General features: G+C 53.9%; 1 protein-coding gene across 1 annotated transcript in view; it reads left to right on the top strand.

Moving 5' to 3' along the window:
• Positions 1-12,647, top strand: part of ATP2C2 (ATPase secretory pathway Ca2+ transporting 2) — a 54,735-nt gene extending 42,088 nt beyond the window's left edge. The window contains exons 16-26 of the mRNA XM_012806097.1: positions 929-1,085; positions 3,547-3,717; positions 4,467-4,564; positions 4,654-4,704; positions 5,834-6,000; positions 7,662-7,730; positions 7,811-7,927; positions 9,032-9,179; positions 10,800-10,898; positions 11,052-11,193; positions 12,529-12,647. Of these exons, the coding sequence (XP_012661551.1) occupies positions 929-1,085; positions 3,547-3,717; positions 4,467-4,564; positions 4,654-4,704; positions 5,834-6,000; positions 7,662-7,730; positions 7,811-7,927; positions 9,032-9,179; positions 10,800-10,898; positions 11,052-11,193; positions 12,529-12,647 (1,338 nt within the window). The remainder of the gene's footprint in view (positions 1-928; positions 1,086-3,546; positions 3,718-4,466; positions 4,565-4,653; positions 4,705-5,833; positions 6,001-7,661; positions 7,731-7,810; positions 7,928-9,031; positions 9,180-10,799; positions 10,899-11,051; positions 11,194-12,528) is intronic.
• The last annotated feature ends 631 nt before the right edge of the window (positions 12,648-13,278 follow it).

The following is a 13,278-nucleotide window of genomic DNA, read 5'->3' as shown; positions in this document are numbered from 1 at the left end:
TAGTCTACATATTTGTCAAGACAGGTCTTGATAAAAACACAGGGAAAATGGTCACCTATTCACTTGGGTTCCCTCTCTTTTTTTTTTTTTTTTTTTTTGAGATAGTGTCTCACTCTGTTGCCCAGGCTAGAGTGCCTCAAGGGTTTGAGGTTGCCGTGAACTAGACTGAGCTATAGTGTCAGCCTAGCTCACGGCAACCTCAAACTCTTAGGCTCAAGCAATCCTCCTGCCTCAGCCTCCCAAGTAGCTGGGACTACAGGCACCTGCCATAACACTTGGCTAATTTTTCTATTTTTAGTAAAGACAGGATCTTGCTATGTTGCCCAAGCTGGTCTTGAACTCTTGACTGCAAGTGATCCTCTTGCCTCAGCCTCCCAAGTAGCTAGGACTATAGGCACCTGCCATAACACCTGGCTAGTTTTTCTATTTTTAATAGAGATGGGGGTCTTGCTCTTGCTCAGGCTAGTCTCGAACTCCTGAGGTCAAGGGATCCTCCTGCCTCTGCCTTCCAGAGTGCTGGGATTATAGGACCCAGCCACTGTGCCCAGCTACTTGGGTTTACTCTTATAAGCCAAGTGTAGGAGGGAACAAAAGAGATGTGGCACCTGCCCTGGAGAGAAAACAGGAAGTGAAACACACAGCGAAGGTGTAACACCGGCTGGGCCGCCCTGAGCCACATGAACACGGGAGCTTCATGTGGAATGGGGTTGGGGTCAGAGACCGACCTCACTCAGAGACTACGCCCCATGTGCAGATCCGTGGTTCCCCGACCTGCTCCATCTCAGTGCCCAGTAGCTGTTCGCTGTCAGTAACTCCCCTGCAAACATCCCTGGGCACGTCTGTGTACCCTTGTGCAGAATGCGGTGGCGGTCACCAGGAATCGAGATAACCGGTGACAGCAGATTTTTTTCCTTTTTTCTTTTCCAAGGATCGGGAAGACATTTACTTCATGAAGGGGGCCTTTGAAGAGGTGATTTGCCACTGCACCATGTACAATAACGGGGGCATCCCCCTGCCACTGACGCCCCAGCTGAGGTCGTTCTGCCAGCAGGAAAAGAGGAGGATGGGATCCCTCGGTCTACGGGGTCAGTGCCTCTGGCCCCATTCTGGAGCTCTAAGTTTGCACACAACCTTGACTTTTGGGGTACATTAATGCAGGGTCCTTAGTGAATAAGGTCACCACCAGCAGCATGCTGATAGCAGCAAAGTGAGCTTAGAATTTTATGTCAGAGTAAAGACAAAGAGCCCCCCAAATCCAGCCACTAAATGACACCCATGAGTCTGCGTGTGGCTCCTGTGTCTGAGACAGGTGGCCCCTCGCTTGCTGAGTCTTCTAAGACAGGCGAATGGGGATGCACCCACACACCAACTTCCCTGCTACATCTCTCTTGCTTGTTGCCTCTGGTTAGGAAAACCCAAAGTCTTTTTCATCAGGGAACATTTTTCATTTGTTGGCCATTTCCAATTTTCTGCACCAGAGCCAACGCCTTCCACGATGGGCTGAACATTAAACTTATGTTCCCTGTGGTGTCGCTCATCACCCTGTTCAGCTTCAGAGGAAGCATTTACAACACTCCAGACAGCCCGCATTCTCCCGGGGGAAGATGAGAGGCTTGACCTGTTCCTTCCAGTTGCCATGGTTTCCCCCGCAGGGAGCAGACTCATGAGTCACTGGCAGGTTTGCTGACACCAGGTGCATCAAGGATCACTGGGGCAGAGTGTGGCCAACCTTGAGTGTCACCTCTTCCTGAGTGAGGCGTGTGTTCCCCCAAAGCAGGGGCACTTTACCCATCTCAGTGCCCCCAGAAGGGTCTGTGCAGCACTCAGGTCTATAATAGCCTCACAGGGACACCTGTGCCTCAGTTTCCCCATCTGCACAAAGGAGGCATAAGTAGCAGTTACTTGGCAGATTTCTGGGAGGAGTGGAAGACTGCACAGGAGAGACTGGCATGGACCTGGCTGTTGTAGCTATAACGGCTGACATGCAAGTTATTAAGTAGCTACACATTCAGGTCACATTGCCACCTGCTGACAACATCACTAAAGAGTGACCACCTTAGAAAATAAACCTCCCAGGCAGCCCTGGCCTCTAAATCTACCCCTTGCTCTGCATGACCCTGGTGTTTGGGTCCTGTCCCCCCTCCCCAGACCGTGCCCTGAGTCCCCACCAGGCTGCAGTGAGGCCCTGAGAGGTTGAGGAACTGGCAAGGCCACACAGCTAGTCTGGAGAGGAGCCAGCACTTGAACCCAGGTCTCTCAGGCTGTAGCGTCTTAATAACACACAGGGCTTCAAAGGAGGATGTAGCAAGAATTGGTCACTCATGGAGGTGGGTTGAGACTTTCCACTGCCACCACCAACACATGAGTCTTTTCATCTTTGTAAATGGGCTTAACTCCAGCCTGTGGCTGGGAAAGTGCATCCTGGTGACTGGAGTTACAAAGGGCCCCTGAGTTCCTCCAAACCCACAGCAGGCCAGGGAATCAGAGGGGCTACAACTCATCACCAGTGGGTATGAACTGAGCACCTGCCATGTGATAGGCATAGAGTAGGGCCAGGGGACTTAGCAGATCCCCCCACCCAGCCTGCTGAAACCCCTAGACTCGGCTTGGGCTTTGAGGTACCTCCCCCCAGGGAAAAGATGGCATGTCCCATGGAGTGGTAAGGAGAGATAGGGTGATGGGGTGGAGGCAGGAGCAAGGTCCTCTGGGATAGAGCTTTTCCATGTGCTTCCCAGGGGCAGGGCATGCTTGTGATGGGGCTTCTGGGATTTGTAGACCCCAGGGTCAGTGTTGGGAGGGGAGCACTGGCAAAGGGAGGAAGAGCACCATCATAATTAGCACATGGACCTGCATTATTAGCACATGGCACCAGCATTATTAGCACATGGCACTCACATCATTAGCACATGGCACCAGTGTTATTAGCACATGGCACCGACATTATTAGCACATGGCACCAAAATGATTAGCATGGCCTCATGGCTGTGCAAGAGGGAAGTGCTAGGGGCTTCTAAGTCACAACCCCCTTCAGGGTCAATAAGGTGAGAGAAGTCCAGTTCTTACTCCACCCCAATCTCAGACCACTGGGCCTTGCTTCTGTACCACTGAAACAGAGTCAGGGACAGGCCCACAGAGAGAGTCCACTCAACTCAGTAGATTTTTCTAAACCTCTGGTAGCTGATGCCCCAAGTCTGCTGGAGACAAAAGGAGCACAGAGTAGACAAAGGGCAGGAGCTGTCCCCTTGTCCGCCACTTCACAGCTTCTCTGTGGCTGTTATTGTTGGGGCGGGGGCCAGATTCTGTAACTTGAACAATAGTCTCATTTTCGTCTGTGCAGGCTGGTCCTGGTGTTCCTGTCTATTCAGGGGATACCTGTACAGGCCTGAGAGCCAGCGAGAGCTCTCAGCCTCCCCTGTGCAGTCTGGGAATTTGCTACCCCACCCCTTGCAGACAGAGGGGGATCTGGGCCAGGGTGGGGCCTGTATGGGGTCTAAGAATGGTCCCTGGGCCCCCATGACCCTTGCTGGGGCTTTGGTCTCTCCTCAGTGCTGGCCCTGGCCTCTGGGCCCGAGCTGGGGAGGCTGACGTTTCTGGGTCTCGTCGGCATCATCGACCCTCCACGGGCCGGCGTGAGGGAAGCAGTGCAAGTTCTCTCCGAGTCAGGAGTGTCTGTGAAAATGATAACAGGAGATGCTCTGGAAACAGCCTTGGCAATAGGTAATGGACTGGGTGGATTAAGAAAGAGAGCATTCCACGTCCTTTACAGCAGGGCCACTGCCACCGGTCATCCTGGGAGACCCTGGTCAGGAGTGCTCACACTGGCTCTGCATGCTCGGAAAAGATTCTGAGATTTGTGGAGCTGTGTTCCAACTTCTGAGGTGTCCCCGTTTCTGAAATGTTGGCAGGTTCTCCTGAAGGGGAAGAGTCCTCTCGTATACTGAGGACCTGTGAGTCTCAGTTCACCCACAATCTTGCCTCATCTTCACAGGCAGTTTTGTGTCCCAGATACTGGTTTCTGCCACTATCTATGTATTTTTGGCAAATCACTGAGCACTCTGAACCTCAGACTCTTCATCAGCAGAAGACTAGCAGCCCTCTTCTGATTCCTCTAATTATTACTGTTTTGAGGGTTGCCACACCTTGGGTTTTTTTTCGTAGTTAGGGGTAGACCGGCACTATGAAAAGGTAAAATCTTTGGCATCAGATAGAACTTTGCCAGGTTCCATTACTGCTACTTACCAGCTATACATCCTTGGGAAAGGCACTATTTCCCCATCTTGAAAGTGGGGGTAGCAAGGCTCTTATCATATATTAACATGGATAGAATTGAGATCATGTTTAACACAGCAGGTGCTCAGTCAATGGTATCCACCAGGGTTTCATTCTTATTCTGTATGGCCAAGATAGGGACCCGTTGGGGTCGGTGTACCACAGTCTCAGGGCCTCAGAGCTGATTCTCTCTAAAGGCAGAAACATCGGCCTGGGCAACGGGAAACTGCAAGCCATGTCTGGAGAGGAGGTGGACAGCATGGAGAAGGACCAGCTGGCGGAACACGCCTCAAAGGTAAAGTTCCCCAGAGGCTCAGCAGGGGGAAGGGGTGGGTCTCCAGCTCTGAATTCTGTGACTCTTGGCTCTGTCACTTCTGTTTCCAGGTTTCTGTGTTCTTCAGGACCAGCCCGAAGCACAAGCTCAAAATTATAAAGGTACGTTGAGTGAAGGAGGCACCAGCTGCACCATGTAACAAGGCCCCTGACGCATTGGTACGAGGCCCGACTGTGGCTTTCTTCTCTGTGCCCCAAGGCTTCTGCCCCAGGGCTTAACTTTTCACAGCCAGCAGGGAGGAGGCTGAGCAGGGGTGGGTGGGTAGGTCCCTGAAGGACGGGGCTCAGAAATTGCCTGCTCATGCCCCCACGCCACCCCCCCAGCATGAGGTCACATGGCCAAGTCTAGCTGCAAGAGATGCTGGGAAATGTCATCTCCCCCTGGCAGCCTATTAGGAGGAGGAGGAAAGAACTGGGGGATCATTTGCCACACACACTGGAAAGAAAGAGCTGGAATTGAATAAAGCAAAGGGAAAAAATAAACAAAAGCGACCCTTTATTAGCATCCTAGCTGGGCACTCTTTGGTGTCATTCCTGTGATTTAACTCTGTGCCTCAGTTTTCTCATCTGTAAAATGGGAACACTATTAATGACATCAGCTGGTTTGCAAGGCTGGCGAGAGGATCAAGCAAAGCCTGTGATTCTCTTGGAGCATCTCAAGGGGCCCGTTAAAGAACTGATTATGCATCCAAAACTTGAAAGAGACACAAGGTGTGCTTAGCTTTCCTCACATGTACTTGGAAAATTTGCCTGTGGACTCTTCTAATAGTTATGCTTTTTCTTTTATGTTATGTTCTTTAATTCTACAGAGCAAATCCCTAGGCAAGTTGTTACTCAAAGAAAATATTAATCTGTACTGGGCCCCTCATGGTTTCAGGGCATGCATTGTTGATTGTTATTTTTTAATAGTAATGGATAAGTTTTATGAGGCTTCATCAACAGTGCTGGGCACCGCTGTGTCGATCATCTTCGTTTGGGCCTCACAACAGCCCTATGAAGTTGCTGATCCCACTTTGCAGAGGGGGAAACTGAGGTTGAGCAGGTGAAGGGTTTGTCCAGTTCCCATGCTGCTGTGAATAGAGCTGGGACTCAGGCTCAGGCCACCTGACTTTGGGGTCCTCTAGGCAGGTCCCCGCTGTGGCCGCAGTGTGTGCAGCAGAGTGTCAGGGGGAAGGAAGGACCCCAGGTGGGGCCTCAGCCTGCAGACCTCTCTCGCCTGCTCTCTCCAAAGGCTTTGCAGGAGTCAGGGGCCATTGTGGCCATGACTGGGGACGGGGTGAACGATGCAGTCGCGCTGAAGTCTGCCGACATTGGAATCGCCATGGGGCGGACAGGGACGGATGTCAGTAAAGAGGCCGCCAACATGATCCTGGTGGACGATGACTTCTCAGCCATCATGTAAGCTCCCCATGAGGGGGTTTTCAGTTGCAAAACACCTGAGGTTACCTGCTTCCCTGTGGGATCTGCCACCGTGGTGACACAGGGGGCCCCTGCCAAGAAGGGGTCCCAAGGAATCCCCTGTAATTGCTGAATCTCAGAGCTCACGGAGGCGGAAAGTGTTACCACCCGCAGACACCAAGAGCCTCTCAAAGTAGGGTGGTGGGGCCAGTCGCACTTAGCACCCAGGGGATGTTACGGACACTTGCAGAACTTGAGTTTGTCACCTGCAGTTGTGTTTCAGGCCCCAGCCCCTCTAGGAGAGCTGGGTCAGGTCTCCAGGCAGCAGCAGTGAGTTATGTGTAAGGAAAGCCTGGAGCCCCCCCTAAGTAGCTCACGGTGAGATACAGGAGTCCTGCGTGCCAGGGAAAAGCCATGTTTTGAAAAGGATTTTGATGACACAAAGAAATACTACTGCTCATACTGTAGCATGCAGAAAAGACACACATGGGGATATTACCCCGAGCCCCGTGTGCCCCTGTGGATACGTGCAGTGGAGGGAGACTGGACCCGGCCAGAAATGCCCATATCACTCACCACGATGTGATCTCTAGGTTCTGGGATTATGGAAAAACAAAAAACATTTTTTTTCTGTTTCATTTGTCAGTATTTCCTCTTAATAAATGGACCTTTCCTCTGGATCTGATTTTAATTAGTTCTAATTAAGATTTTGCTCATTTTTTTCACAGTAATTGGAGGTAGGGGAAAAATCTTTAAGCCTGTTGTCAAAAATCTTGAACAAACACTTAAGTTCTGTGTGATCATGCCCTTCCCAGAGCAGTCTTTTCTCTACAGTGGATTAGCTATAGGAATCCTTAAAACATCTACGCCTGTCTCGGCCAGCGCCCATCGCTCAGTGGTTAGGGCTCCAGCCACATGCACTGGGGCTGGTGGGTTTGAACCCAACCCAGGCCTGCTAAACAACAACAACAAAAATAGCCAGTATTGTGGCAGGAGTCTATAGTCCCAGCTACTTGGGAGGCTTGAGCTCAAGAGTTTGAGGTGGCTGTGAGCTATGACCCCACAGCACTCTATTGAGGGCAACATAGCGAGACTTTGTCTCAACAAACACACACATACTCCTTAGTTTAAAAAAAAAAAAAGAAGTATAGTCATAACTTTACAGTTTTAGTTCTTTCGCAAAATCTTTCAGTAAAATTGTAGGGAGGCATTAGATAGGTTTTTTCCTACTACATTAGGGACCTCAGGCTGAGTTTTTATAAGGGCCTACTGAGGACACAGCAGGTGGTGCCCGCCCACCTCTCAACCTCCACTCTGTCCTGCCCCCAGATCTCATTTTCAGGTGTAATGGGTTTGCTATCTCTTCCCTGGTAAGTCACAGAGGGGCCTTAAGCATGTCAGGGATCCTCAGCAAGGGGCAGGGTTTGTGGGCTCAGGATGGGAAAGATTTAGGGTCTACCTGGAGGCGTTGAGGGTATGATTTGCACACTGACATGGCTTGGGGACCAGTCCCTGGTGGGCATCTGTTAAGACAATATTGTCTCCTACTGGTGTGTGGCCCTGGGCTCCGAGTGCAGTGTCCACCCAGGCTGGTCACCGCTGCTGAGCTGACTGTGCCCTCCCCCAAGACCCCCTCGAGTAACCACCCTCTTCTCTCACAGGAACGCAGTGGAGGAAGGCAAGGGGATTTTCTACAACATCAAAAACTTTGTCCGGTTCCAGCTGAGCACGTAAGTGGAGCCCAGTGTTTCCCAGACTTAGGTGCCAAGCGGGGCAGCTGCTGATGGCCTGTGTCTGCCCGCGCCCGCAGGAGCATCTCCGCCCTGAGCCTCATCGCCCTGTCCACCGTGTTCAACCTGCCCAGCCCCCTGAATGCCATGCAGATCCTGTGGATCAACATCATCATGGACGGGCCGCCGGCGCAGAGGTGAGCGGGGCGGCCGGGCTGCAGGGACGGACAGTGACTCTCCATGACGAGTTCCCAGAAACCTGACGTGTGCACTGGGGTGAGAGCTAGGGACTAGAACACAGAGAGGGGAGCACCTGGGAGCGAGTGGAGCTTTCTGCCCCCTCTGCCTAGTCACTGCCTCCGAGAAGTCCTCCCTGATTGCTCTAATAGCACCTCCTCCTACTCAGTCCCCTCGCCCTGCTTTATTTTTCCCTAGAGGCGAAGATGGAGATACATGTGGATACACAGACACGCACGCGTATATACATACACACTTGCATATATTAATATGTATCCTACTTATCTGGTTCTAACCTGCCTCCCCTTTACACTGTCAGCTTCGTGAGGCAGGGTTCTTGATTATTTCCCCCCTTTATTGCCAGCTTCTAAAGAGCCTGGCCACAGCAGCTGCTCAGGAAGTGACCAGCTGCAGGAGTGAGTGAGAATGGGGGTCCTAAGCCAGCCGGAGGGCACAGGGGAAAGAGTGGGCTGTGGAGTCGGAAGACCCACATTAGGTACTATTTCTGAAGTAGCCAGCTTATGGTCTCAGCTGCCTTAATCACTACAGCTGCCCAGGGAAAGCCTGTCCTTGTTTGTCCCCCCACAGCCCATTGTGAGTGCTGCAAGCTCTCCCTGGGAGTGGGATAGCCTGCGATGCTGGCCCTCAGCTGTATCCCTGCAGTGGGGGCCTCACCTGCCTGCCCTGCTATACCACCTGCCTCCCCTGCTGTTTGGAGGTTGGCTGGAGGCAGCGGCCCTCACTGACAAGGGCCCTGCGTGGGGCAGAGCCTGCATCCTGACTCTCGAGAGTCCCCTTGTGGTGATGGAATTGTCCGAATGTAAGGAACAGCTAAGCCTGGCTCCGAGACCACAGGGTGGGCGGCCTCCTTGGGTGGTTTTCCCCCGATGTGTGGGGCACAGAGGGAGAGGCCAGCATGAGTGTAGAGGAGGCATACAGCTGCCAGGACTGGGACACCCGGGCCTGTGGCATACACCCTGTCCCGGGAGGCCTCCCCGGACATGGCTTTGAGGGTCCTTTTTCCATTATGGTTCATTTCAAGGTGTCTCTCTTGTCCTGAGCAGCTTGGGGGTAGAGCCAGTTGACAAAGATGCCCTCAGGCAGCCTCCTCGGAGCGTCAAGGACACGATCCTCAGCCGTGCCCTCCTCCTGAAGGTCTTCCTGTCCGCCGCAGTCATCATCAGTGGGACCCTGTTCATCTTCTGGAAGGAGGTGAGCCTGCTGACCGCTCATGGCACAGACGCTGGGCTGGATGGTCCTGCCTCACTCCCGGGGGGCTCACGCAGGAGACCGTGGGGCTGTCTGAGTAGGGGGCAGGAAATGGATGGGACTTGAGGCTTTTCAGAAAGAAATTCGGATTTCTTTCTACAGAAGCAGGGTGCCCCCTAATACTATTATTGTCACCAGGGAACAATTCGAAACCTCCAGAACTGGCAGTTGGCCTCAGATCTTACCAGGGGTCACTTTCTTGCCCTGCGGTTCAGGGCACTCTGGGCTGAGATGTACAATGGCCTGGATGGGCATCAGGCAGGTGATCTGTCCAACTTCTTGCCTACATGCGGGAAGCAGGATGGGACGCTGGCCACCATGGCCACATTTGTTGCAAGACCCTCTTTCCTAGCCTTGCCCTGCTTTCCCTGCTCCCCCTGCCCTGAGTTCCCTGCAGTGTCACCTGTCCAGCCTATGGGGGGAGAGACAGGCCTCCCTGGTCCTGGCGGTGGCTCAGTGCCCCTGGGATAGGGTGACCAGACGTCCTGCTTTTGGCGGGACAGTCCTGATTTTTAATAATTTGTCCCACGTCCCGTGGCGTTTTTAAAAAGTCCCGATTTTTGGAAAGAATGCACACGAACAGGCAGGAGAACAGGAAGGGAATATATGGTTTCCGACTGCCATGTGGCTATTTCGCCAGAATATGAGTTTTATATTATTTTTGTTAATTTTATAATGTTAAACTGTAACATAACAAATAATTGTTGAGAAGTGATTATCGAGAACTGCTTATCAAAGTTTGCATTGTTGTCAGGCCCTGCCCTGCCCTGCCCCCGCCCCCCAGCCATGTTGTCCCGCTTTAATCAATGTTAAAATCTGGTCACCCTACCCTGGGAGCCTGTGAGAAACCAGATGCCTGGACCCCACCCAAGCCCTGCTGCCTCAAATGCTGTTTTAAGGCTCACGTCTGAACACCTCTGGTCTGGCAGCCGAACTAAGGCCAGAAGCCGAGGCCTTCTGCCCAGGCTGGAGAGCAAGGCCTCTCAGGTGGTAAGAAGCTGAAGTGAGCACTGCCCAGAAACTTCTGACAGTGAGCTGGTCTCACCTCAGCTCCGGCCATATCCTGCAATGCTGGCCCGACTGTGACCTCAGCTCAGGTCTCCAGGGGTCCAGAGCCAGGCCAGGAGAGCTCTAGGGCTGTCCCTGGGCCCAGGTTCAGGTACCTCTTAGGAGCCAGCCCTCGTTGACCTACCTACAGGAAGTGGTTATGTGATTATTCTGTTATGTGGGAGTAACTGTCGTAGCATCAGCTCCCTGGCAGCCTTCCCTCCCAGATCAGGTGGCGTTTCCATGGCTGTGCCACCTCTCTGTGCCACCGTGTCTAGGCAGCCTTGTCATCCCAGCAGCTGACAGTCCTGATGAGGGGCTGGGTCCTCGTGGCAGGCGAGTGTGCCCAGGAGACTCAGGCTGGTGTCATGCCTGCTGACAGTGAGGCTGAAGGCAGCGCCCGCAGCCTGCCCTGGGGACAGCCGGCCCTGCCTGCAGCTCTGTGGGTGGTGATGAATTGCATCCCGGGGACCTCATCTTCTGCTACAACCTCCCTCCTGTGCACTAACATTCCAGATGCCTGAGGACAAAGCGAACACCCCGCGCACCACGACCATGACATTCACGTGTTTTGTGTTGTTTGATCTCTTCAACGCCTTGACCTGCCGCTCCCAGGTGAGGCCCGGGCCCCCCACCCCGGAAGGCCCCCTCACCACAGGACCTCAGGCTCTTGGTGACAGGTGCTGAGGCTGCTCGGGGGCAGCCCGGCCCTGCTGCCTTGCCTGCGACGCAGGTTGCAGATGGGCGACGAGGCCTTCTTATCCGCAGACCAAGCTGATATTCGAGGTTGGCTTCCTCAGCAACCACATGTTCCTCTACTCCGTGCTTGGCTCCGTGCTGGGGCAGCTGGCCGTCATTTACATCCCACCCCTGCAGAAGGTCTTCCAGACTGAGAACCTGGGAGCGCTAGGTGAGTGCAGGACACCAGCCCTCGACATGGGCACAGCCTGGCTGCTTGGTGTGGCGGTGGCTGATGGGAGGGGAGCAGCTGGACAGCAGAGCGCCCTGAGGGGCCAAAGCTGTCATGGGTCCTTCTGTCCTCAAAGGAACAGACCCTTACATGGCCTTTTGCTCTGCTTCATGGGCTGGGGACATAGGAACATAAGGGAGACTTGGGGCAAGTCCCCTCCCCCAGCGTAGGGACTGGGAGAGAATTAGTAGGGATGGGAGCACCGTGGGAGGCCTGGGCCCAGCAGTGTGACTCAGACAGCTGCTCCCCTGAAGACAGAGAGCTGGGTTTTCTCTAATTCTTGCTGAAAGGGACGTGATTTAGTGACTGTGGCTTTCCAAGGGCCCTGAGTACATAAGCCCTGGGCAGAAACCTGGGGACCCCATACCTCTCACCCCAGTGCGGTGAGGCCTTCCTCTGAACCCCGTTTCAGCAGGAGAGGGGCCAAGGGGACAGTTGTAAGGAGGAGGCTCCCCCCTCCCTTCTGGCCCAGGCTTGCTGCTGGCTACCCCTACTAGGGGACAGAAGACAGGGGGCTGGTGCGGCAGCCCCATAGGCCCATCAGAGGGACAGTTGTAAGGAGGAGGCTCCCCCCTCCCTTCTGGCCCAGGCTTGCTGCTGGGGGACAGAGGACAGGGGGGCTGGTGCAGCAGCCCCATAGGCCCATCAGAGCCTGGGGTGGAACATGGCTCCAGCCCAGCTCAGGGTGATCAGTCAGGACGGGGGCCGTAGAGACACCTCAGGTAAGACTCTTCCCTATCACCTGAAAAGCACTGCCAGCTTGGGTCACTACTCAGTTGCCTGCTCAGTTCCCTGCAGGAGCAGACAAATGAAAGGGAGCCCCCAAAATAAGATCTGACAGATGTTTCCGTCCACTGGGAAGAGAGGCAGCTTAGCAAACATGAAGTGACTGCTGGGCAGCCAGCGTGTTGACAGCCGGGGCCAGAGACGGGTGTGTTGGGCAGGACACAGCAGAGGCAGAGGGAGGCTTAGGAATTAATGGAAAGGAACGAGGCAGGTTACTAGATGGGAGCCTGGCCTGGGCCTTGGGGCGTTGCATTTGCAAGAAGCAGTGACTTGGGACCCCCTCCCTGGGGGGGCTGTGACACTGCCCTCTCGTGACACTGCCCTCCCGTGACACTGCCCTCCCATGACAACTCCCGCCTTCCCCTGCTCTGTGGGTTGGAGCCCCAGACCAACTCTCAGCCTGACGAGACCACGTGGCAGTGGGGCAGGGCCAGGCCCGGAGCGGTGTGGTGTGTACACTGACCATTTGCTCCCTTCCCCTTTTGGCAGATCTGCTGTCTTTAACCGGATTGGCTTCGTCTGTCTTCATTTTCTCAGAGCTCCTCAAACTTTTTGAGAAATACTGCCCGAGAGCCAGGGAAGTACAGACGTACCACGAAGACATGTAGTGGCCCTCGTTCCCGGCACGTCCGCCAGAGCCTCTATTTTTATGTGACTCTGGCTCTTCCCCTAGTCTTTCTGCCATGCAGACTCTTCCGAGGGAGATTTTGGGGACACTATAGTAGTAGGTCACTCACTCGGTTCTCCCCCTAGCGACCTGCAAGAGCCTCAGGATGGTCCTCGGGAGGCCCCGGCTCTGGGACACCAGAGAGCAGCCTGCACAGAAACATCACACTATTTATTAAATCAGTGATTTTTATGATAGCGCCGGTGTCTTTGAGCCGTGGCGTATAGCCTGCTCCTGCCAGCACACAGGGCCTTACAGAGGCCAGCCGCAGGACTGCTGCACGTTTTCCTCCCTGAGGCCCCATTTCCTCATTGTAAATGAGCGTTTGGAGTATTTTTGTAAAGTGCTGTCCCAGGGGTCTAATCGAGGTCAGGGTGGATTTACTGTTTTTCCTGCAAATGGCCAGTTGGAAGCCTGCAGCTGTGAGTCGGTTTTCACTTAAGCTGGTGAAACCCGGGCCACGTCAGGAAGAGAAAGTTCAGAGGGGACGTCTGCAGCTCCCAGGCAGATTCCAGAGTCCTCCAAGGTGGGCTCCACAGCCTGGAAGCTCTTGCCACAGCGGGGAAGCTCTT

The sequence above is a fragment of the Otolemur garnettii genome, unplaced genomic scaffold (assembly GCF_000181295.1).
Source record: "Otolemur garnettii isolate 467f Iridium unplaced genomic scaffold, OtoGar3 scaffold00047, whole genome shotgun sequence".
NCBI classification, from domain to species: Eukaryota; Metazoa; Chordata; class Mammalia; order Primates; family Galagidae; genus Otolemur; species Otolemur garnettii.
This window is presented reverse-complemented; position numbering and strand designations above follow the sequence as displayed.